Here is a 26,665-nt window from a genome sequence, read left to right as displayed (position 1 = left end):
CCAGAAAAATTCCGATAGAGAGCAATCCTGCAAAATACTTGACAAGTACTCCTCAAAACTGTCAGTGTCATCAAAAACAAGGAAAGCCTGGGAAACTGTCACAGCCAAGAGGAGTCTTAAGAGATATGACAAATACATGCAGTGTGGTGTCCTGGATGGAATCCTGGAATAGAAAAAGGGCATTCATTGGGTGAAAATTAAGGAAATTCTGATAATCATATTGCAATATATAAATGTATCACATCAACCTGTTGTACACCTTAAACTTAGAGTGTTTTATATATATGCTATACAAATATTCAATGTTATATATCTCAACTTTTTAAAAAAACTAAGATAAATTGATTTTCATGAATTTATACATGTCTGGAAAAAAGTTACTGTAAGAAAGCATTTTGAAATAAGATTGGAAAGCCATTATAAACTTATAAATACTGTAAAAACAAAAAAGGCAATACAGAATAGCAAATGAATTTTTTAAACTTTAAAATCATCTACTGTATAATCAAACCATCACTTTAGCGTAGCAACTTGCACCCGCATATTTTGTCTTCCATACGCACACAGATTGTTTAGTTACAAACATGATATGCTTGCTATTTTGTGTTCTATTTTTCATATTATCATAAATCTTTTCCATGGTTCTTTCTGCATGTCTCTGGACTTTAGTTATGAATGTATGTATATATGTATTGATGTACCACAAATTTTCAAAGTGTTCCTCTAACGCTGAGCACTTCAGTAATTTTTATTTTTTTCTATTATAACTGACACAGTAGACAATATCTTTCATGCATTTGGAATTATTAAAATCTTTGTTAAGTAACTTCATTGGGAAAATTCCTGAATTTGGTACTTTTATAGCTCTTCCTATGTATGATCATGTACTCCCCCAAATTTTACCAGCTTACAATGCAACTGACAACAAATAGTACAATTCTACTGAAAAAAAAAAAAAAGAAAACTAACTAAAGAATTCCTAATAAACTATGGGCTTTAGTTAACGTATCATAAGTGATTCATTAATTCTAGCAAATGTGATACTAATATAAGATGTTAACAATAGAAGAAACTAGATATGAGGTATATAGGAACTTTCTATACTACCTTCTCAACTTTTCTGTAAAACTAAAACTGTTCTGAAAAATGAAATCTTAAAACAACAACAGAAAACACGCAACGCTGGCCGGTGTTAGTCAGGGAGTGCTGGAATGGCCACTCTCACAATCAGTTAGCGGTATGATCACTGTGGCACAACTTGGGAACATGCGTTCAAGACAATAAAAAACATGTGCACTGCATACTCTTTGATTTAGCAATTCCACCTCGACCCTAAGAATATAATAGGGGCTTTGTGTAGAGATTTATCTACAAATATGATCATCAGAATATTTTTATAATAGCCAAAAGTTAGAAACAATGTTAAAATATTTGGAATTGGCAAAACCCACTGTAGCATACTTTCATGATTAAAATGTTATTATTAAATATCACATAATATCAGAATGAATAAGAGAATAAGTTAAATGGAGGAAAAACAGGTTACTAATAATGTGATATGAATCCCACTGTATAAAAAACTATATCTATACTTGCATTAAAACCTCTGTTCTCTGGCACTTAGTTGTATCAGCAAACAGAACAATGAATAAGGGTAGAGTAGGAGGAGATGAAGAGAGAGGGAGAATGCTGAACTGGGCAGATCAGGTAGCACCTAGGCGGTGATTATAAGAATTTGGCTTTTATTTCGAATGAAATATGGAGATAATGGTGGGTTTTGAGCACAGAAGTGACTTGTTTTGATTTTCACTTTAAAAAGATGCCCTGGGCTACACTGTTGCGAGTAGACAGTAGGGGTACAAATGTACAAGGAGAGAGACTATTAGGAGGTTACTACAATAATTCAGGTGAAAAATAAGGATGACTGGGAGTGGGGATGGTATAGCTCAGTGGTAGAGTGCATGCACGAGGTCCTGGGTTCAATCCTCAGTACCTCTACCTTAAAAACAAACACACAAACAAACTACCTCCTCCCCTAGATAAGGATGAGTCAAATAAGTGTACAAAGGGAAATAAAAGGAACAATATGTATCAAAATATTGTGAGGATGGATTTGTTAGGGTCTTTTTTTCTTTATTTTCCTATATTCTCCATATTTTCCACAATGAATGTATGTCATTTTGGTAAAGAGAAAGAAATGGTTTGATATATACACCTGACTTTTGAAACTTTTTATTTTGAGAAAATTGTAGATTCACATACTGGAATATACTTTGAAGGAAAACTCTCTTTGTTAAGCTATCCTTAGCATGAATTGTTTAGTATAAATCAATGATTTCAACAAATGTGTGCCCTTTTCTTCGACTCTTCTAGGATAAACGGACAACTAGTGGCTTTAAAAGTCATCAGCATGAATGCAGAGGAGGGAGTCCCATTTACAGCCATCCGGGAAGGTAAGAACAATAAAATGGACCCAAGAGATGCATCGAGCCTATCTACTCAGCATCTTGCTTTTGGTATTTATAGAAGTAAAATTATAATTGTAATTTTATTCTTCGTATCAGTTTCCTAAATCATTTTGCTATTTATTCTTGAGGGAATTAGTATTAAAATCTGCTATATTAGTTGACCAAAACTATGAACTCTGTGAGTATTTACTAAACGCCTTCTGTGTGTTGGGTCCCACACTAAGGCTGTATCTATATAAGCCTAGAAAAATCCATATAAAAGAGAAAATAAATAATACAATCACACAAATTATCAGTAAGCAGTTTGCCTGAAGCTAACAAGTTGTGTAGATAGCATTTGAAAAACTCCTTGGGAAAGCGTGCATTTTGAGTGCTGTGCCTATATTTTCTCTGAATCCTGGGCAGTAGAGCAAGTGGGTGAGGAGTCTGGTGTCAGATGGGCTTGGGTTTGGGTCTTAGATCTACTAGTTACTACTGGTGTACCGTGGGTAGATTACTTTTCCTATTTAAGACTCAGCTTACTGCAGAGACAGGATAATAGTACTTACTTTGTTGAGTAGTTTTTAAGATTGAATGAGACTGTTCATATAAACACTAATTGCAGAGTTCAAAGTTCAACAAATGTTGGCTATTATTATTGTTATTCCATTTTTGTCTCTTTTCCTTAGTGCTGTCTTATTCACCATCAAGATAACTAATAATTTATAGTTTAAAAATCAATAATTTATAATTTAAAAATCAAGAAGCCATTACAGTGAAAATAAATCATTACAATGCAATTTATTAGCATTTTCACATGAGCCATTTGAAATAAAATGATGATAGGATTGCTCTCCATTTCATCAAAAATGCAGAAAAATGGCTCCTCCCTGGTCTTTCTTTCTCCCCTTTTAGCTACTTCAGCTTCCCTTCTTTATGGAGCGTACCCTGCACACCAGACATATTGCTGGGTGTTGTGAAGGATGAGAAGAAGAAGCCTGACCCTTGTTCTGTATCTTTTCAGTCGTAACCGAGCAGATGATTCACGTTACAACCAGCATTAAGATGGAAGTAAAAGAGACCTTGTGAACTAAGATGAGAACCAGTTAGTCTCAGGGTGGCTAATAGAATCAGTAGATTTTGAACTGAGCTTGGAAAGATAGGTTATGCAAACAGGCATAGAAAAAGCAATTCAGAAAATGAATTTATAACTGAATTTGATGCTATTTTCAAAAGTCTTCCAGGGCCCCTGGGAAATATGGCATTTTGAATTTCCGTAGCAGAGCCAAATGGCTATCAGGTTAGCAGGGATTCCGCCTTGTGGATCAGGTGCATTCCGGAGGAAAGCATGGCTTTAAGTGTTTACCATAATGGAAGTTGCATTTACTAATATACTTATTAGTGGTCCCCATGAAAGGATGATCAGATTTAGAAAGAAATGTGTGGACAGGCTAAGGCATATTTCTGAGCACAATAGACATCCCCAGGTCACTAGCATAAGGGGAGGGTCTTTAGGCCCGGGTTCACCCCATTCTCACGGTGTTTCCTTTGTGAGCTGAACTCACCCATTGCTTCAGGCCTTCCTTGCTCAGATTTTGCCCATATCCAACTTTTTCAGATCAACATTTGACTAACAGTGAAACCTTTTGCCTGTTTTGCTAACAGATGGTTCTCAGCATGGTTCAGAAAAGCTGGATCTGTATTGTTCTGTAGGCTAAATGTTTTTTTATTGCATATTTACCGAGGAATTGCCTCTCCCTCACAGGTGTTTGCAATTACACTTAGTATTCAACTGTGGACTTTCTTGGTTTGTTTTATGGACTTACCTTACTGAATGCTTTGCTTGTATAATATGAAAAACCACAAAAGGATTTTTTTTGACACATTGGAGGTTGTTAGGCATCCAGTTTCCAACAATGGATGTTTCCTTTTCCACCAGTGTAAAAGCCAGGAGCCCTTGATAGAGGAGCCCTCTCCCCTCAAGAAGACATGAGGCCTCATTTGAAAACTTTGGCACTGTCCCATTTTTCCCGTAAGAACTTAAAGGATATGAGACCAGGGAGACAGGAGGTTAAATGAGAAGGGCTGGAAGGCAAAATAAGAACAGCTGGAGTTCATTAGTTACAATCCAGGGTCACTAGCTAAAAAGGCAACCAAAACGCCACGTGCAGAAAAACTAAATGAGCAATGCAGACTTCTCTAAAAAGCCTTGAAGTAGGAATGACTTTTCCTGAACAGTTTGGCTGCTCTAATGGTATAGCAGCCAAAGATTTATTGATAGGATTTTACATGTATGTTTCTCTGTATAGAGGTAGAAAACACGTGGCAGTTTATTAATCTGATCATTTGGAGTACCATTTGATTGTAACATGTAATATGAAATTAGCAAAAGTATGGACAACACTAGGGGAAACATATCTTAATGTGTGTGCCAGATACTTTTCATGTGTTACCTCTTTCAATCCTCTTAGCAACCTTTGGAGATAGATACTATTATGATTCTAGTACAGAGCTATGATTCAAACCAAATCTCTCTGATTCAAAAATCCATACATTCTCTGTGTGTTCATTCCACGGGAGTTTATGGAGCACCTGCTATGTCCAGGTACTCTGCTGGCTGCTAGAGACACAGCAGTGGTATAGTAGGCATGTTCCTTACCCTCGTTCCTCTGCTAATTAGCCACCTTCACAGCAACTTAGAAAAATTTTCATAACTGGCTCTGTAATTATATTTAAAGTGTTTATTTTTACAATTAGGAGAGAAAGCTTTCATTTGAATATGCTAATATTATAAGTTTTTATATAAGAACACGTTACCTAGTTTTATTAAACTAGGTATCAATGTCTTAATAATGTGCATTGTTTTAAATATCTTTCTATAAAAATATAAACTAGTTTTAAAACAACTTTCAGGACTTTCATCCTGTTAGCAGCATTTGTTAGGGAGCAGTCAGAGAACTAATCTTTTCTGAGGACTAGGCATATGCCATAATCTTCCCCACTCCTCAATCATTTATATTTTTTGAACCCTCACATCAATTCTAGTTGGTAAAGTGTTATTTTTGTCGTAGTAATGAAGGAATCTGAACCTCAGAGAAGTTAGGCGACTTGTCTGAAGTCACAGAGCTAGTAATCAGAGCCATTAGGTATTAAAATACATTCTATCTATTCAAAATCCTTTCTACTTTATTATGATAAATTTAGAAATCTTTAATTCAGGCATATTTCCATTAGCAACAGAAAAAATAAAATTGGAACTCTATTTTCATGATACATTTTGTATAAATGTTAAGCAAAATTCAGGAGAAACATTTTCAAGAAAATAATATATAATATTATATATTTGTCAATTCTGAGTCTTTCATCTCTTTCAGTCTTTCAGTCATTCACTCTACAGCTCTGTAATTGCAAGTCTTTAGAAACAGTTTCAGCTGAGAATCTTTTAAGATCATTCTCTAGTAGAAAACATTACAAAGTAATTATTCCCAGTCCACATATGAGAAAACTGAGCCAAAAAAAGAGGAAGGTACAGTGAGGTGGAAGATACAATCACCCTCAACTGATGGTCCGAAGTCAATGTTGGAAATGTGGAAAGTGTGGAAAACTCTAGCAGAAACATGACATAAACAAAATTTAAAATGTTAATCTGGGAGTGGGTTTTAGTGAGGTTCAAAGTGAAAAGGAGGTGAAGAAGCTGATGGCTGGGATATCAATTCTAATTTGCCTTACATTTACCAAGGATTCTACATCCTCATGTTGACCCTGTGAAGTCAGGTCAGGAAAGGGCTTATCTCCTTTTCACAAGGGGTGAGTGGAGACTTGGGTTGAGTTCCTCTCCTGAGCTTGCTTGGATAGAAAGCTGCAGGGCCAGGATTCACATTAGAGCTTCTGGCTCCACAGTCCGTCCTCCGTTAAGACACTCAATAAATGTATATGAAAAATTAAGTGTTTCCTCTCGGCTGAGCATTGTACTAGGCGGTGTGGCAGCATCCGAAAGAGGGGGAGAGTCGCTCCCTCTGTGTCAGGTAGTCTTCGGTCTGGGACTAGGGACAGTAAACAGATGCCTGTGAAAGTGTTTACTAGATTTACAAAGCAGCGTACTTATAAAAGTGAAATAATGAATTTAGCTCGTAAGGATTCAGGAGAAAAAAGTAGAATTAGAGCATTCGTCATCCAAGCAGAGTAGGTCTAGCAGGGGTTGTAGGACTCCTTTGGAGGTAAGGGGCTCCCAGCTCATACCGACATAACTAATGAAGGAAGTTCACTGGCTCACAGGTCTGATTACGGGCTTGCACGATGCAGAGGACGTCACCAGGAATCCGGGGCTGTCCATCACCCAACACTGTTTTTCTCTGCCTTAGGTTTAGTCTCAGGCATGCTCTCACCAGGCATTGGTAATCTGGCCACAGCAGCTCCTGGCTAAACTCTGCCAACTCAGCCCTCACAGTGGAAACAAGCATGTCTTTCCTCGTAGCTCCAGCAAAGTTAGAGCTCTCTCAGGCTTGCATTTTGGAGGGTGCTGTGCTCTAATTGGCTAGACCTGGGTCACATGCCCACTCTTGGGTAGGGGTGGGGTCAGCCCCATCAGAATAGTATGGGGGGAGAAGGGAGATGGATTGTTCCCCAGAGGAAATGGCGGTGTCCCCACTAGAAGGGAGAATGGCCTCCAGGAGGACAAAACCACAAAAGATCATTACAACAGGATAAGCTTCCTGAAGGAAGTAACTGTGTTCCAAAATTTGAGTATTTGAGTTAGTTCATTTATAATTATATGGAATTCTGGGAGAGAGTTTGTGGTAGAGATTTATGATATGCAGGCACACCCTGCAGAATTCTCCTTTCCATAGGTTTGAGGTTCTCCCCTCCACTCTCTATATGACGCTTCAACAATCTTTCATCCCATACTCTTATCCCTGCCTTCTACCAATCATGTCCACGGGCCCTGCCGACCCCCTGTGGGACTTGGAATTTTACAGAATGGTCATATGTGGCAAAGGCAGAACGCTCCTCCTCTTCCTGCTCCTTCCACTCCTTTGTCTCTCCAGGCCTCCTCTCCTGTAGCTCTGAAGGAGAGATGATAAGCTTCCCAAAGGAAGGCATTTGCAAAGTGCTCTGAGTGCTTTGATGAAATTGATTGGGTAAATGGAAACATAGTTTTTGCAACTGTTCTAGCCTGTCAGAAAAATAAGTTATGTAAATAGAGTGATTCACCATTTAACAAATAATGAATTTTTTATAGTTTAAATATTATTTCACAACAAGAGATTCTTTTCCAGCATTAAAAAAAAACAGAATGCTCGATTTGAACTGTTAAAAAAATAAATACTGCTTGATATACTGCTTGATATCTTAAAGCAGTACTTTCATGATCAATGATTGAATTAACATTTTGTTTAATTTTTCTAGCTTCTCTCCTGAAGGGTTTGAAACATGCTAATATTGTGCTCCTGCATGACATAATCCACACCAGAGAGACACTGACATTCGTTTTTGAATACATGGTGAGTTTCTGCAGCATTTCACAAAGCATAAGGGAAAAGCCTGGTGCTTGTATAATGAATCTGTTAATATTTTATGGGATGATAAAACTTCCATTACAATGTGGAAAGTGTCGTGCAAATTTTCATTATTGTGATTGGTGGAGCCTAATGTTCTTATGGTCATTCTTTAGTCCTGCTCCTTTACCTACTATATTTGCTGCCTTTTCCCCCCTCACCAGCAATAATAAATAAACGCTTCAAGTTTCCCTCCTAAATAAAACTTTTGCACTTATTTTTAATCTATTTTTAATCACCATCTAAGCAGAACCCAACATTTTTTTCCATTGACAATAAAGACATCAATTACAAGGTTTTAAAAAATTGTGTACAAGTTTGTTAAAGAACTCATTTTGTATTTAAGAATAAAGAAAAAACTGACACTTCAGGTATTAACAGAAAGAAATCATAAGGTGTGTGTACTTTACTTGCCTCCAAGGACACTTGGAGAGTAAAAAATCGCCATGTCATTGTGTTCAGTGGCAGTCATTTAAAATGAGCCTCTCTTGTGCTGAGAAATAGGCTTCCTTCTAAGAGCAGCCAGTTAGGAAGACACACCGTGTATGACTTTAACAGTGGTGTCTCAGGAAACCTGGTTATGTACCTTTTGCTCCTTATTCTCAAAAATTCTGAACTTTGTAATACTTTGAGAGTCAAGTCTATGGTCTGCTCTGCAACGCTGGCCAAGCCCCACTAACGTCACTCTCTCCACCGCTTTGTGTAGCACACAGACCTGGCCCAGTATATGTCTCAGCACCCAGGAGGGCTTCATCCTTACAACGTCAGGGTGAGTACTTTGAGGGTCAGGACTCTCCTCTGGCTTGCCCACAGCAGAAGAATTTTGAAACAGACTGCCATTGCAAACCAAAGTCCTATGGTCCCATGATACTAAATAAAAAGATGGACATCACTGATATTCTAGAGAGAGGTTTAAAAAAAATAATTGCCCCTCAAGATAATGGAGCAATGTCAAGCTGTTTTCTGTGCAGCCTAGCCCTGTCAGTCATTGCCATCATGCAAATGTATCTTTAGAAGTATAAACCAATTAAAGAGAATTGCATTGAAAGGGAAGAAGTGATGTTAGGCCAGCATAAGATAAATCTTTATAGCAGACTACTGTGGTCTTTGATAAAGTCTGTGTTGTACTTACAGTTCCCCACTAGACCTAGCAAACAGACTATCTTTGTTGGCTCTTCATCAGTTATCTTTTTGCCTGTTCTGTCAGATTCTATCATATATGGGACCGACTTCCATTTTTCCAGTCATTGGAATATACATAATAAAATCTTAACTAGCTATATAATTCTATGTCTGTTAAAAATTTTAGAAACCATTTGTATCTCATACTTTGCATTCCCTAAGGTTTTATTGGCATTAATTAATTGATTGGCCCTCAATATAACCATATGAGATTTGTATCTGATATACTCATTCATTTAACTAATACTTATTTATTGGTTTATTCATTTATTTAATAAATATTTATTGAGTACTTAGTACCATATTAAATCCTAAGGTTTCAATAATGAATAACTTGTGTTTCTTATTTTCAATGAGCTAAAGCTCAGTAGAATGTATGGACTTAAATAGGTAGTGAGAAGCAAAGTAATGAGGGCTATGGCCATGTTAACCAGGAACACTATGAGAACTCATAAGGGGACCGAATCCAGTCTTGGAGGCAAGGGGGAAAGGAAGGTTTTGAGGACAGGGCTTTGAAGAGAGTGAAAATACTAAAAAAAAAAAAAAAAAAGGGGGGGGGGTGGTAGGAAAATGAGAAGGAATGTCTAGTAATGTGTTAGGGCTCTGGTGAGGACGAAAAGCATCAAATTATCTGCATGATGATGGGATTTCCTTTTTTTTTTTTTTAATGGAAGTGCTTAGCAATTCAAATAGAGGAACAGAGAAAGTAGACAGTGGGATTGATTCAGAGCTGGGGTTTTTTTTGCCAGACGTATGACAGGAAAAGACAGCTGAGCAAGAGATTTGGAGATTGTCAAGAGAGGTGAAAGTGATGGTCAGGCACTTCTAAACTGAGTCCGGTGTGAGGGAAGGAAGTGAAGATAGGCAGGTTGCTGATAGTTAGGAGAGGGCAGAAGGGTCAGGGAGCTAGAGGTGCTGATTGCATAGAAGAGCAGTTGGAAAAAGAGTAACCGTGAGAAAGAGGGAACATTTTCAGGCTTGAGTGACTCTCATACCAAGCATTGTGCTAAGTGCTTAGCAGGATAGAAAGATGTAGAAGATATAATTCCTGCCCTCAAGGGACTTAGAGCCAAAACCAGGAGATAAGACATACACACCAGTACTATTACAGGACATCTATGAATAATATCAGGTAAGAAATAAGGCCTAATGTTGCAGACATGCAAAGAAGTAAAAGTTATCTCCTCATTTTATGAGGTTTAATAAGCCAGACCTTAAAAGATTGCAAGAGGCTGGATAGAGGAAGATGTTTTTGGCAAAGGTACAGACCAGGGAAATAGATGATGTATTCAAGGAAGAGGATCCCCAGGGTCATGGACTGTTAGGGTTGAAGGGACCACAGTATTTTTCACTCTTCCAGTTCTGACCCATTAGGGCTATTGAATCAATTGGTGACTAGCAATTAGCATTTTAGAAAATGAAATGGAATGGATGAGAAGAGAATAGAAAATATTATAGTATATTATACTTAATAAGAATGAGTATTATTTTGTGCAGTTGTTTTTCCAGTTGAAACTATACTTTTATCTACGTATAAATGTGAAAACTGGAAACATGTATATTTCTTACTGTGGGTTGCAGGAAAAAAAAAAAGCCTTAAAAACATTAGGTTGGTCTAACTTCCTTATTTTACAGAATCAGAATCCAAAGTTTGAAAGGACAAATAATATTTTTCCTGAAGTTTTAGAACCAACTTTTGCCGTTGATGAAAGAGATTCTTCGTTAAGATTCTTTTCCATGAGTGCCTTGCTACATCTCTGGTCCCGTTGGCCTGAAATATAAACTGTATTAGTGAAATGGGGTACATTAATCTAGGGAAACAGATTGGTTAGGTGGCTGAGAGCCTTACATTCTAAGATGTGGACTTTATTCCTTAGACAGTTGAGTCTTTAAAGAGGTTTGATTGAAAAAGAATGACACGATCAGAAGGAAGTTTATGTAATTGTGGTCTGTGGGATGGATGAAAGAGAGGAGACTGGAGTCAGGGATTCCAGTTAGGAGTTTATTGATGTGGGCTAGCCCAGTGGTTCTCAAGCTTCGACCAGCAGACAAATGACCCGGGAATCTGATTCAGTAAGTCTAGGGGGAGGCCTGAGCTCCGCATTTCTAACATGCGCCAAGGTGATACAGACACTGCTTGGTCAAGGACCAAACTTTGAGTAGCAAGATTTCTAGATTAGAAGTGATAAAAGCCTAAATTATTATTTTTTTATTAATAGACTTTATTTTTTTTAGAGCAGTTTCAGGTTCACAGCAGAATTGAGCAGAAAATACAGAGAGTTCACACATATCCCTCCCCACCCATACATATATACTCCCCTACCCTCAACATCCCTCAGCAGTGTGGCATGTTTGGTACAATTGATGAACCAACATGGACACATTATTATCAACCAAAGTCCATAGTTTACATTAGGGTTTACTCTTGATGTTGTACATTCTATGGGTTTTGACAAATGCATAATGACATGTAACCACTACTGTAGTATCATACAGAATAATTTCATTGCCCTAAAAATCCCTTGTACTCTATCTATTCATTCCTCCCTCCCTCCCTTTCCCCAAACCCTTGAAAACCGCAATCTTTTTATTATTTCTGTAGCTGTGCCTTTTCCAGAATTTCATTCGGTTGGAATCATACAGTTTGTAAAGGCCTAAATTATGATAGCAAAGGTACGAATGGAAAGGAATGTGAAAAACAGAAACAAAGAAGAGTCCAGCCAGGACATGGTGACTACGTGGGCATGAGGAGGGAAAGGAGGAGGCCAAACGTGACTGATTTTGAGTGTGACTGAGCAGGAGAATTCTAGCTCTATGAACTGAAATAAAAGAAGCTGACTTAGAGAGGAGGGGTCGGAGTCCTGTTTCAGGACATGATGAGCTCCTCACTGAGATGGGGTGGCCGAAGGAGATGAGCAGCAGGCAACTGAAGACGAGACTGGTTCTCAGGAGGATGATACAAACTGGAGACGTAGATCTGAGGGTAATTGGCACATGGAGTTTGTAGTTAAATACAAGTGAGTGGATGATCAAAAGAGCAAATACACAAAAAGAAAAGGACTGATGATAGAACTTTTGCCTTTAGGGGACAAGCAATAGGATAAGAGTAATGGAACAGCAAGGGACAAAGGGAAGCGGCTTTTAGGAATGTAGAAGATCCAGAAAAATGCATTTTTCTGGAAGCCAAGGAAAGAGAGTTTTTCAAGGAGGGCATGATTGAGAGTGCCACGAGGACCAGGAATACAGTTAAAAATCATACCTGACTGCAAGGACTTTGTGGATTTGTAGGGGATGCACTAATAAATAGAGGAATTTATTGGGAGTATTTATTTGGAAGCACAAAGGAAGATACTATGCAATCAAAGCAGGTAGGAGTAGGGATGAGATCCCCATGGTAGAGGCCGCAGTGAAAATGCTGGGATGCCAGGGAGGGTATAGTATATTCCAAGAACTGCAGATAATTCAATAAAGCTGGAGTTTAGAATTAACAGAATTGGGGGTGGTTAGAGATGAGACTTGAGAGGTGAGTAGGAGCCAGAGCATGAAGGGCCCAGCTGTGTCATGCTGTGCAACATGAGGAGCTGTTTAATGGTTTCGCTGAGTTTGAGGTGATTATGGGATGTCCAGGTAAACTTCAGGCTACATGGGTCTAAAAGTTCAGGAAAGAGATCTGAGGTGGAGCTAACTATTTTGAAATAATCAGAATACAGTTGTTTATCAAAGCGATGTCAATGGATAAGATGGCTAAGGGAGAGGGTAAGGTGATGAAAGAAGAAGGTCAGGGATGGAGTCCTAAGGAATCTCAATATATTAAATGTCAGTAGAGAAAATGGGACCTAGAAAAAGAAGAGGAGAAAAATTAAGAGATTGAGGCACCAAGGGGGTGGGAGCTTTCAGGAAGGAAGACAGGATCAGTAATGCCGGATGCTGCAAAGAGAAGGAGTGAAAGGTTTCTATTGGGTTTTTGTCACCAAAGGCATTGGTGACCACGGGAAAAACATTATGGATAAAGTGATCACGGCAGAAGCCATTTTTGTAGGGGGATGAATTTCACATTTCAGAGGACAGACAGTTCCATATGATGGCAAGACCCAGTGTGTGACCGTGGGAGTGAGGGGCTAAAGTGGATTGGAGAAGCACATCAGTGGAGGCAGAGGTTGGCTGGAGATGTCCACACGGGTGCTGATGTCAAGGAAGCAATAGCTGTGATCCAGGTACCCAAGTCTTGTGTGGATGATGGAGAGTGGTGGGGAGTTGAGTAGAAGACAGTGAAAAGACGGGGAGAGGAAGGTGTAGCTGGATGGCATGAAAGTCCAAAGGACAAGGGTTTTTACTTTAGGGTGGAGAAACAGTGATTTTGAAGTGGTATTGGGGAGTCAGGAGGTAGCTGGCCCCACCTCTCAGCGATCAAAGGTATGAGTGAGTTGTAGAAAAGCTAACATCCAGTTGAGAATGCCGTAGGGAAGAGGTGAACTCAAGGTCTCATTTATGGAAAAGGAGACAGAAGGAAATTCATCAGAAGCTGGGTTTTAGGAAGTTTTTAAACCAGGATTGAAGAGTGAACTGTGGAAAGGTTTGAGAGAGAGAGAAACAATGGATGCTGGGTTACATGAGAGCAGTATGGAGATGAGCTTTAGGGAGGAAAGAGGAGTAGTCCCAGAGGCTCTGTTTTTTGTGACTGCAGAAGATAGGGTGGGAATCATAGTGAGATCAGCCTGTGTCAGATTTCTAATAGAACAAGTCCTAGAGATCCCTGGTAAGTGGAAGGACTGGGGCTTCCCTGGAAGAGTTGGCTGACTGATCTGATTGTGTTTTTGAGGGACTCCTAGCCCAGATGGCACTAGCCCAATGGAATTATTTTGTCCCCAAGAGCCTCATTGCGTTGGAAACAGGACTAACCCCTGGGGATTGGGGAATCTCAGGAGTTACCCGCAACCTGGCTTGACAGTGACTGAGGAAATATCACCAGAGTGGGTCATATCACTGCTACGTTCTGGCAGTGTGGAAGCAGGAATCCACGTTGTAAGGGGTAAAGAGCAAGTGGGTGGTGCGGCTACTCCGCACACACTGCAGCTTTGACAGGGGTGGCTGTGGAATACCACACCTTAAGGCCACAGTGTTTCACCGTTTACAAATGAGTGTAGACATTAGCGGAGCCAGGGAGGGAAGGGGCTGAAGAACAAGAAGGTGGGCGGTGGGTGTGACTAATTATCGAGGACAGTCTATACCTGGGACATGAAAGGGACTTCAGGCTGGCCCACCAAGACGCTCTGCCTCTGACTCAGCCGGCCTTCCCTGTCTGGCTTTAATCTTCTGTCTTTTCTCTGGTTTCTCAGGATGGTGTAGTGGTGTCAGGCAGGTCTGGATTTGAGACCTGGACTTGACTCTTTCTATACATGTTTTTAACGTTTCCCTGAGCCCTGTTTTTCTCATCTGTGAATCAAAGACAAGCATATCTTCCTCACAGGGTTGTTTTGAGAATTAAAAAGGTGCTGTGTATTCAACAAGTGTTATCTTCCCTCCCTTCCTCTGTCTCTGTCCCTTGCTGATCACCATCTCTCTGTCTTCTGTCTGTCACCTGTCTCCATCTCCCTGTTTCCTTAGTACTATCACATTGGAAAACACATTCTTAAGCACCTACTATGGCATCTTATCTTTTACCTGGAATTTAAGTTGGTCCTTTATATTGTCTTTTCTATGAACACTTATGTTTATAACCGATTGAGGGGTTTAAATGTTGCTATAGGACTTTTGTGCTTTGGCCGCTGAGTGATGTGATGGATGGTAGAATGAACAGAGTGTGTTTGAAGCACCAGGAAGAGAAAGCACTGGGAAGATGCATAGAACCAGCAAGCATTTGAAGTAGGAGTCTCAAGAAAATGTTGGCATTCTTAAATGGCTTGGGCCCCTGGTGTGCTGTGGGAGGTAAACTCCCCAGGCTCCTGCTTCTATCAGTCCGCAGCGCAGCGCTCGTCAGCTTAACTCCAGAATCGCCAAGTCATTGTTAGGTCATTAAAGAGTCTAACATCTCTGAAGTTCTTAGTTTGCAAGATGTGTTGGGAAAAGTGGCTTTATCCACACAGCTCTGCATCTGCTCTTTTGCCCATGTCCCCAAGAATGCTAGGGGCTGATCCTTTCTTTTCAAAACTGCCAGAACATGTTCTCCGTTGGCATAGGACTTTGTAAATACTACTGTTGGTGTTTGGATTCTCGCTTGTCAGTGGCACTGGAAAACAGGAAAAGACACTCGGAATACTAAGCATTCTCCCCCATCCCCTCTAAGGTGCTATATTGATGGGAACTGAAGAAGCCTTTGGTTTCTGGGCCTTGTAACCACGTGCAACATTTTAAAATTTGGGCCCAGAATATATTTTTCCTTTTGTTTTTCTCCCCCCTTTTTTCTTCTCTTTACTTTTTTTTTTCTTTCTTCAAATCAAACAAGTGTCTTTCTTCATGTTTTGTACAAAAAGAGGGTAGGAGATTCTCTTTACTATGTGTTCCTTATTCTCTTTTGAATTTTTTTGGTTTAATTTATTTTGGTATCTTTTCCCTTTTAATCTGTACTATATATTTCCCTTGTTTTCACTTTGAACTCAAGACTTTAAAAATAGGTTTAAAAAGATAATGGTTCCTTTATTTCCCAATACCATCTAAGGATATATTTCCCAGTCTGGTCTCCCTGTGTTCTGTTTTTAAAAGGGTTTTATATCAGAGAGCCTGGAAAACTTAAGCAGTTGTAAACCCTAGAATATCATTTCCAGGTCAACTTTGATCTTATACGCCAAGTTCATCAGTGGGGGAAAAAATTAAATCTTTCACATCTAAATCAATAACTAGTGTTCCAAAGGAAACTTCAAAGTTTCAGTTTAGATTTTTAAGGAAGAGTAATTCCTTCAGTATCAAAGAAATGAGATGTCAGGAAAAGCCACAATCCCTTTGTTTAGGACATAGTCTACTTACTTGACTTTCCTTGTCCTTCCCACCCCTCCTTTGAATGTAAAACCTTCATTTTTCGTCTCTCCAGAGACACTTTTACTATATTCTTCTTTACTACTAAACAGATGACTGTTTCTGATTTAGAGGAGAAATCAACACATAGTGGCTCAAATCTGCCTAGTTAAGGTGTTCATTCCTTGCAGCTTTTCATGTTTCAACTTTTGCGGGGCCTGGCGTACATCCACCACCAACACGTTCTTCACAGGGACCTGAAACCTCAGAACTTACTCATCAGTCACCTGGGAGAGCTCAAGCTGGCTGATTTTGGTAAGCCGCCCCCCAGTCTCGTTCTGGGCTGTGAACAGTGATACTTTTGTGTGCACATGTTTAAAGCATGGACTTAGGCCTGGCCTTTGAAAAGTGGAGACTGGGGAACATGATGCTTTGTGATGATATCTAACGACCAAATAGGAAGAGTGAGGCAAGAAATAGGGTGAGATTGGTGGCTTTTTAGGTTTCCACCCAGCCTACGTCTAAGCAGATCCTAAAACTTGGGCACCCCTATGCCCTCACTGCTATTTTTGATGTAGAGAGTTTTGTAGAGTGAAAGGTACTTAGTAGGTTTCCCTGAATCTAGGTGGGTGTATATAAATTCTATGAGACTTGATAAAAGTCGTCCCAGGATGGCAGGATAAAGAGGTTAACCCCAGGCTGTAGGATGGACTCCTGCTGGAATGGAGGCTCCAGGACACTTGTTCCTGCTCACCCAGGTCTCTATATAGGTGGGACTGTGTGGGTACCTGATGCTTTTGTTCCATCTAAGTGATGCAGTTTCCCCTGAGTATTACTGTATCTTTCCGTTTTAGCACTTACAAGAGTTCATAGTTAAACACACACACATGTATTTATCTGATGCTTTTGTCTCCTCCACTAGACTGTAAGCATTATGAGGGCAGCCTGGCTCCATTTTTGCTTATCATTATATCCCTAGTGCCTGGCAGCGTAATAGGTGCTCTGTAAATTTTTGTTGAAGAACTAGTTCCATCTGAGCTGAGGATCTGCTCTCCTCTGTTTGGCAGATGTCCAGTGGTGCTACTGTAGCTGCAGAAAGCATTTAACAGACATTCATTCATCGGTTCCCCACCGCAGTGAACTCGTCTATTGAGGTTTCTCATGTGATTCTGTGAGCTAAGTAGCTAACTAACAAGAGTACTCTCATTTTGCTGAAAAACACTTGGGAATAACTCATCTAAGTTCCTACTAAGCTAATCTGGACTAACAGTCTCCACCCTTTATCTACTAAATGAGGGATTCCCGGACTGCAGAAGTGGAGGGTGGCCATGTTAGTCGTGAACTGATGTTTCACTGCTGTTGGAAACCCCAAATTACAGAGGTGTAAATGTGCTTACACTTTCTCTCACCTAACAGTCTGACCTAAGCAGTCAGGCTATGTGGTGGCCTCCTGGTGTCTGGACCCATGGTCCCTCTGCCATGTGGCCCCGCCACCCCTAGGTGTTTCCCAGCTGCACATTTCAGGATGGCTGACACCTCCTCACCATAGCCTGGAGGAAGGAGAAGAGGGACCGACACTCAGCCCCCCATTTAGTGCACCATCTGGAAGTTCACACATCACTTCTGTTCATATCATAAAGGCAAACATTCAGTTACCTTTCTATACTTAGCTGCGAGGAAGGCCACATCCAGCTGCAAAGTAGGCCAAAATTGGAGAAATTTGCTTGGTGAAGTAATACCCAAGAATCAAGATAGTTGAGTACTTCCATTAAAAGTATCAGAGCTTGTGTATTATTTTTTAAATGTTGTTTACTCTGCCAGTTCTACTCTCCTTGGCAGACTATGTCCCTGTGGCTCTCCAGGAAGTCCCAGGACAATGAGTTCTGTGCTTTCCCCCTTCCATCAGGTCTTGCTCGGGCCAAGTCCATTCCCAGCCAGACATACTCTTCAGAAGTTGTGACTCTCTGGTACCGCCCTCCTGATGCCTTGCTGGGAGCCACTGAATATTCCTCTGAACTGGACATATGGTAAGAGCTAGTGCCAGGAAAATGTGAGTCATCCTACCCGTGAAGTTTGCTTTATTATCTGTATTACATTGTAAGTAATAATTCTAATAATGATCATCACATTTGTATATGGAAACACAAAGCACTTTCAAATACATGTCTCATTTGATTTTTTGCAATCATTCTATGAGTTTTTGCAATTAAAGAAGTTGAGACTCAAGGAGACATCTTCTGGATCCTGTGCTCTTTCTACCATGCCCCTCCTCCTAGCTCTTCTCTTCAATCCTTTGTCTTTTCCCTTCTTTCAGAGAAACATACTTATACTCTCAAACCACAGATACACACACACACGCTTGTCTGCACATGCTCAAACACAGTTCAGAGTCTGGTGAAAAAAAACATAAATACTAAGATTCTGTAGACTTGGTTTTCATGCCAGTTCTGCTCCTAATCAGTTACTCTGGATCGTCATCTTGAAAAAGCCATGTATCCTCTTTGTGTCTATGTTTCTTCGTTTTAAAAATAAGGGTAATAAATTCTCCCCATGACAGATTAAGTAAGCCTATAGTGCAAGTTTAAGAACCAGATGGATGCTACCAAGTAACCACATCCTTGGAGAGGCTCTTGGGTAACTGGGTGCCGGGGTGTGTGTGGAATCCCAGCCCTTCATCAACCTGCAGCAGCAGTGTTATGTTATCAGGATCTGAGTCCAGGAAATGTACAAGTGATTTGTGTGGTGACCTGCAGTCACAGCCACCTCCTCAAAGGTAACAAAATATATGGACTTCTTTCAGTTCCTTAGAAGGTCTTATATAAACAAAAGGCTCTATTTAAAAAAAAAAAAAAAAACTCTAAAAGGCTAAACTAAGCTTTTGGATTTCCTGAAGAATTGAGAAGAGTTGAAGAAAATTTCCTCCAGTGTATCTGGAGTCACTGATTTCCTGATACTGGGTACCATTTCTAGAAGCGCCGCCTGCTAGTTGCCACCCCCATGAAGCCATCAGCTCTCACTGCTCTGCTGTGTCACGTCAAGGACCCTCGATGGGGCCTGGCTTTCTCACCTCTTAATGATCACCTCCTAGTTGTGCTTCACAGACAGTGAAACTTCTGCTTATCACTTTTAAATTTTGTTTTATCATGGAACATTCAAAACATGGAAATACATACATCAGTGCGTCTCAACCAGGATCAATTTTGTTTCCCAGGGACCTTCGTAATGTCTGGAGACATTTATTGTCACAGCTGGGTGAGGGGTGCTCCCGGCACCTAGGATAGAGTCAGGGATGCTACTAAATATCTTATAATGCACAGGACAGCTCCCTACAGCAAAGATGCATCCAGTCCAAAATGTCAGTAGTGTCAAGACTGAGAAACTCAACATCGATTAAGAATCATAATAAGGTGAACTCCATGAACCCACTGCCCAGTGTGACAACAGACACCATCAGTACTGCCACGTCCACTTGTGTCCCTTTCCCACCTGAAGCTCCTCCCATAGGGGCTCCTACCCTGAATTATTTTTCTTGTTATCATCCCCTTACCCTTTTTAAAAATATTTTTACATTTTTTAATGTATTTTCAAAATATTATTTGATTTTACCACCTTCTTTTTAGTTTTTATGAGAATGGTATTACATTGTTTTTAGTCTTCTGTGACTTGCTTTTTTTCACTCAGTGTGTTTCTAAGATTCATCCATGTTGATCTAGATGGCTACGCTTTATTTTCTGTTGATGAACACTTGTTATTTAGTTTTGTTTTTTGTTTTGTTTGTTTTTGCTATTTTGAATCTCCTTGGTACTTATATTTAAGGTTTTCCCTAGAGCACTTACTTAAGAGTAGATTTGCTGTGTCACAGGGTGTATGAATATTCAATTTAATGAAATAGCGTCAAATTGTTCTCCAAGTGGTTGCAACAATTAATATACCAGTAGTGTATTATAGCCCCTTATTGACCTCTGCACTTTATATTATCGGATTTCTTAATTTTTGCTAGTCTAGTGGGTAGAATGGTAGCATGTGGTAATCAATTGCATTTCCCTAATTACTAATGAGGTTGGATGTCTTTTCATGGATTATTTGCCATCTGTGTTTTTCCTCCCATGAAATACCTGTTGTGTGTCTTTTGCTTATTTCCTTTTTGGTCTCTCTGTCTCTCTGTCCCTGTCTCTGACTGTCTCTCCCTTTCTCTCCCTCACTCCCTTTCTTTATTGACTTATAGGTGTTCTTATACTCTAAATACTAATTTTTTTTAATTGAAGTATAGTTGATTTACAATGTGTTAGTTTCAGGTGTACAGTAAAGTGATTCAGGTGTGTGTGTGTGTGTGTGTGTATAGATATAGATATAGATATATGTATAGATATTCTTTTTCAGATTCTTTTCCATTATAGGTTATTACAAGGTATTGAATACAGTTCCCTGTGCTATAAAGTAGGTCCTTGTTGGTTATCTATTTTATATATAGTAATATGTGTATGTTAATCTCAAACTCCTAATTTATCTTCTCCTTCTTTCCCTTTGGTAACCATAAGTTTGATTTCTATGTCTATTAGTCTGTTTCTGTTTTATAAATAATTTCATTTGTATTGCTTTTCTAGATTCCACATACAAATGATATCATATGATATTTACCTTTCTCTATCTGACTTACTTCTCTTAATATGATAATCTCTGGGTCCATCCATGTTGCTGCAAATGGCATTATTTCATTCTTTTTTATGGCTGAGTAATAGTATTGAATTGAGGATAATCTTTTATCAGTTATGTGTGTTGCAAGTAGCCTCCCCAGTTCATGGCTTGTGTTTTCCTATCTCTATGTTGTCTTCTTAAACAAAAATTTTTTATTTTAATACTGCTGATCTCTTCAGTCTTTTCTTTTATGGTTAGCCCTTTTATTTCTTATTTTTAAAAAATCTTTCCCTCTCTGAGGTCAGAATATTATCTAATACATTTTTTTTAAAGTTGTAAAATGTTCCCTTTCACTTTAAATCTTTAATACACTGGAAATTCACTTTTTCTATGCTAACCAATTGTCTCACCCTAATTTATTCAGTGGGCTGCCATGCCAAATCTCTCATTTATCTAATTTCTATAAATGCATAGGTCTGTTCTGGGCTCTCCACTCTGTTCCACTGGGCTCAGTTCATCCGTCCCTGTACCAGTGTCCCACTTTATTAATTTCTGAAGCTCTACAATAGTACTTGATATCTGCTAGGACAGGTCTCACCACTTGCTTTATCTTCTTCCTCAGGAGTGTCTTGGCTATTTTTCCCCTTGAATTTTCCATATAAATTTTAGATTCAGTGTTTCGAGTTTCATGAAAAATCCTAGTGGAATTTTCATTGGAATTGCATTGAAATTACAGAATATTTTGAGGATAATTAACACCTTTGTAATATTGTCTTCCAATTTTTAAACACAGTATATCTTTTCATCTGTTTAGTTCATCTTTGATGCCTTTTAGTGAAGTTTTATCATTTTCTCCCTAAGCTCTTACATATCTAGAGTAAAGGTCCTTGTAAGTCCATTTCTGTTGTTTTTTATTTATTGTGGTTCTCGCATATGGTATCTTTTTTCCATGCATATTTAGTTGTTTTTGACAATGATATGCTAATTCTCCTTGGAATTTTATTTGTGAGATTTTTTTTCTTTTTCTTTCTCTTTTTTTTTTTTTTTTTGAGGCACTGAATGAGGTGTGTTCTCTCAGGGAGGATTTGCATTTGATTCTGCTAGATACACTTTTTTTTTTTAATGTATTATTTTACTTAAGTGTTGGTCTGCTACTCAGATATTGATTTCTTAATACCATTCCCTACTGAAAAGAGCTAGGACTTTTTGGAGAAGTGGCCAATACTAAGGCTGGGAAAGGGAAAGTACAAGATGAGCCAGGAACATCCTGTTAGGCCAGAACATTTTTCAACAAAGTGATCAAAAAATGATGGGAATATGTCAAAAGGACGTGGGAAGCAGCTTGAAGAGACTGCCACTGGCCAAAGCTGGTACATTCTGCACATCCTAGTAAATAGGGAGAGTAATGTATTGTATGTAACATCGAATAGCATAAGAATACATAAGTCCATACTGAAGGTAGGTAGATAGGTAGGTAGGTAGATAGGTAGGTAGGTAGGTAGGTAGGTAGGTAGGTAGGTAGGTGGATGGATGGATAGATAGATAGATAGATAGATAGATAGATAGATAGATAGATAGATAGGAAGGCAAGTTCCTTTTTACAGAAGAATACCAGTTAATAACTGGAGAAGAAATGATGGAATTAGAAAATCACTATTTTGCATGTAGTAGTAATTGGTTCAAACAAGAATCATCAGTGCTAAACTAGAGGGGAAGGTTTGATGAGGAATAAAATATTTATTTATAGTTTCAAAGTACCTCTCTACAACTTAGTTATTAATTACAAGAGAAAAAATATTAACTTCATAGTAGCAAAACTTGGCAGACACCACCTTACCCAAGTGATTAGATTTAGAATTATTAATAATGGGACTGACTGACATTGTGTGCCTCCTAATATGATGCACCAAGAAGGAGACAGTATTACCTATGTGGTTTTTCTGCAAAAAAAAGAAAAAAAAAAGCACAACTTGAGTCAAATCATGAGGAAGCATCAGATAAACTCAATTTGAGGAACATTCTAACTAGACTGTACTCTTTAAAGGGGTTGTAGGGGAGGAAAAAATTTCCTCTATCTTCTTAGGTTCAGCAGATGGGTCTGTGAAATAAATTGACAAAAGACAGATTCGCAGGAGGAAAGCATATACGTTTTATTTGATTTTAGAAGTTTTATGCTACACAGGGGAAGTGCCTACACAGAAAGAGAAAATCCTCAAAGAAACAGCTTGGCTTGGAGGGTTTTTTGTTTTTGTTTTACCATTCTGACAAAGGACGATACACTTGTAGGGAAGTAACAAGACAAGTAACAAGACAAAGGAAACGGGTTTCTGGGCTCTGTAGGGGTGATAATTGTGGGAAATATATATATGGGGGACCCTAATGGTAGATAATAGGTTATTTAGCAAGGTTTATTTATGTGGATTCTTCTTGGTGCCATCTCTGCATCTGGTGATAAGGCTGTTCTCCCCTCCTGGGCTGGGAAGTGGAGAGACATCTTCACAAGGGGATTTTATGCCCTCTTTTCGGGCAGATAGGGAGAGGCAAAGAGCTCATCTTGTGTTTGCTTTTTCTCAGTTGCCTTGAGCTCAGAATAATCCTTATGCCAGAATGGCATATTTTAGGATGGTATTTTCTGTTCCCCTTCTGAGTCAAGGTTTTAAAAGGCAAAGAAACATCCCAGATTAAAAAAGGCTAGAGACATGCCAGCTAAACATAATGCATGGTCCTCGTTTGGATGCTGGGGGATATGGAGCTGAAGAGAACTACTGGGGTAATAAGTCAAATTTAAATATGGGCTGTAGGGCTGTATTTGTTCAATGTTCAATTTCCTGATTTTGATAACTGCACTGTTTTTATGTAAAAGAACATTTTTGTTCTCAGAAAATATGTTTGGAAGTATTTAAGGGTGAAGAATCATGGTATCTTCAACTTACTCTCCACTGCTTCAGAAAAAAATAGGTGATAGATAGATAATAGATAGATAGCTAGCTAGCTAGCTAGATAGATAGATAGATAGATAGATAGATAGATAGATAGATAGATAATAGATAATAAAATGATAAAACCAAAGAGGCAAAATGTTGGCATTTGGTGGATCTGTTTGAAGGGTATAAGAGAGTTCTTTCTACTATTCTTGCAACTTTAAATTTGAAATTATTTCAAAGTTAAGTTAGCAAAAAAATTGAGAAAAGCCTGACATTTTACCAAAGACAGTGAAGTAGCACTGGCCTTGTAAGAAGCACTGGCCCAGTACATGATTACAGTTTGCAGTCATTTCCTGTGTGTTTGAGAAAAATGTGTATTTCTGAATTGTTGGGTATGAGTTTTTACATATGTTTAAAACTTTTAAGGTTGTTTATTAATTGTGTTATTCACATCTTCTTTATATCATTTTTGTCAGTTTAAACTATCAGTGAAAGATGTATTGAAATTGTTCAATATATTGTTGATTTGTCATACTTCTATCCATTTTTGCTTTATACATTTTGAATCTTTTCATTAAGTGCAAATAAATTTAAAACTGTTTATCATTTCTTCATGCACTTTAAATCTTACTTTTAGCATAATTTTCCTTTATTTTGACATAAATCTTTTAGAATTTTCTTTAGTGTTGGCCAGTTGGTAGCAAACTCAGTTTTTGTTTCTTAAGATAAAGTCTCATTTGTTGAAAGGTAGTCTTGCTGGGGATGCAACTCTAGATTGGTAGTTACTTTCTCTCAGTACTGGGGGACATCATTTCCCCTTTGTCTTCCATTGCTGTTCTTGTGAACATTGCTTTCAGCCTACTTGTAGAGAAGTTTGCTTTTAGCTTTATTGCCTTTCCCTTTTGCAGGTGATCTCTCATTTTCTCTGAATGTTTTAATGAATTCTTTTCTTTGCCTTTGTTATTATTTACAGTTTTCACTATAAGATTTCTTTTTACTTATCCTGCTTGGTGTATATGGTGCTTCTTCCAGTGATGAATTCATCTTTTTCATCAGCCATTTTCTTATTTGAGTGTTGCCTCTCTTCCATCCTCTCTTTCCGGAGCTCCAGTGAAAGATTCTTAGACTGTGTCTTTCTGTCATTCACAGCTCTTATCCTCTCTTTGAAAATTTCATTCTCCTTAAATTTCTGTGCTGCATTTGGATAATTTATTCAGCTTGTCTACCAGTTCTTGAGATCACTCTTAAACTATATGTCCCTTACTTTTCATTGCATATACAAAAATGTCTGTTATTCCATTGATTAGTGTTTCATTAATTTAACCACAGATAATGATGATACAGAAAAAATTCAATTGTCAGTTAAAATTATTGTCATTACTCTTATTGATTTTATTATTATTGTTGTTTGTCCAGTAAAACTCAAAAAGTAATGCAGAAATAGAATAATAGGCATATTCCACTGTTTATCATATTTCTTCATGCTCTACATAACTGTTAGATATTGGGTGTTTACATTGGAATATCCTCTTCCCCCATTTTTTTTTTCTTTTCAGGGTGATGAGAGAAATGAGCAGGGAAAAGATCTCCAGTTCAGAAGGAAAGGAAAAAAAATTCTATTCTCCTAGGCCATGCAACCCTATAGGGTACAAACTGACTGCCTTTGTAGGAGGCAGATGACAGTAGATGATCATTAGAGCCTTTGTCTTTTTTTTTTTTTTTTTTTTTTTTGATGCGAATTGCCTTGTGTAATAAATGCTTAATGTTTTTTTTTTTTTTGGTGGGGAGAGATTTATTTATTTATTAGGCTTAATTAATTTGTATATTTTTAATGGAAGTACTAGAGATTGAACCTAGGACCTCATGCATGCTAGGCATGCACTCTACCACTGAGCCATACCCTCCCTCCAATTTTTGTGTGTGTGTGTGGGGAGGTAATTAGGTTTTCTATTTATTTGTTTAATGGAGGTACCAGGGATTGAACCCAGGACCTCGTGCATGCTAAGCATGTGCTCTACCACTTGAGCTATTCCCCCTAGAGCCTTTGTCTTAATGAAACTAATTATAACATGTAGTGCAAGAGCCTCTCATTCACAATAAACCCTGGTAGCAGCAGTGTCAGTGGGAGGCCTAGAGGAAATAGTTAGATTATGGAAAATATACAAGACATATTGGTTATTCCCAGCACTGACAACCAGCGTTCTCTAATCTCCCATCATCTTTTCTTCTCTTTCTGCTACTTTTTCAGAACTTCAATAAGAAAAACTCAATGTTTTAGGATGATTACACTTATTTTTTGTTTTTACTTTTTCGTATTATGTTAAAATATACATAACATAACATACAGGTTACCATTTTAATGATTTTCAAAGGTACAATTCAGTGGCATCAAGTATACTCACAGTGTTGTGCAACCATCACCACTATCTATCTCCAGAACTTTTCATCATCCCACAGTGAATCTCTGTGCCCATCAAACAGTCACTCCCTATTACTCCCTCCCCTCAGCCCCTGGTAATCACTCTTCTATTTTCTGTCTCTCTGAATTTGGCTACTCTAGTACCTCATGTAAGTGAAATCATATGATATTTATCCTTCTGTGTCTGTCTTATTTCACTTAATATAATGTTTTCAAGGTTATTCATGCTGTGATAAACTGGGTTTTGAAGAAGGATTTACTTTGGTAGACAAATTCTCTTTTCAAAACTAACTGCAGGCAGCTGCTGGATATAGGACTACGGAGAGTTGGTCAGTACTCGAGAGATTCTTTCTGGTCAGATTTCTTGCTGTAAACTTCCAAATATAAAGAGTGGCCCAGGGAAAAGCAAATGGAACTGTCATGTCACTGCCATACATCATGTTGTTCTGAATTAACTTTAATAGTGAAAAATAAAATAGTGATTCACAGTATTTTCTCCTTCTCCCAGCAACGTTCTTATATACTCCTTGCACCTCCCAAAACCTAAAACTCCTG

General features: G+C 38.5%; 1 protein-coding gene across 2 annotated transcripts in view; it reads left to right on the top strand.

Annotated features, from left to right (window-relative positions):
* Positions 1–26,665, top strand: part of CDK15 (cyclin dependent kinase 15) — an 81,615-nt gene that overhangs the window by 7,193 nt on the left and 47,757 nt on the right. For both annotated transcript variants that reach the window (XM_045508037.2, XM_010971839.3), the window contains exons 4-8: positions 2,374–2,453; positions 7,854–7,948; positions 8,709–8,771; positions 16,324–16,447; positions 18,039–18,159. In XM_045508037.2, the coding sequence (XP_045363993.2) occupies positions 2,374–2,453; positions 7,854–7,948; positions 8,709–8,771; positions 16,324–16,447; positions 18,039–18,159 (483 nt within the window). The remainder of the gene's footprint in view (positions 1–2,373; positions 2,454–7,853; positions 7,949–8,708; positions 8,772–16,323; positions 16,448–18,038; positions 18,160–26,665) is intronic.

Source organism: Camelus bactrianus, chromosome 5, assembly GCF_048773025.1.
Source record: "Camelus bactrianus isolate YW-2024 breed Bactrian camel chromosome 5, ASM4877302v1, whole genome shotgun sequence".
Lineage (NCBI taxonomy): Eukaryota > Metazoa > Chordata > Mammalia > Artiodactyla > Camelidae > Camelus > Camelus bactrianus.
Note: the sequence above shows the minus strand (reverse complement) of the source record. Positions and strands in the feature narration are given on the sequence as shown.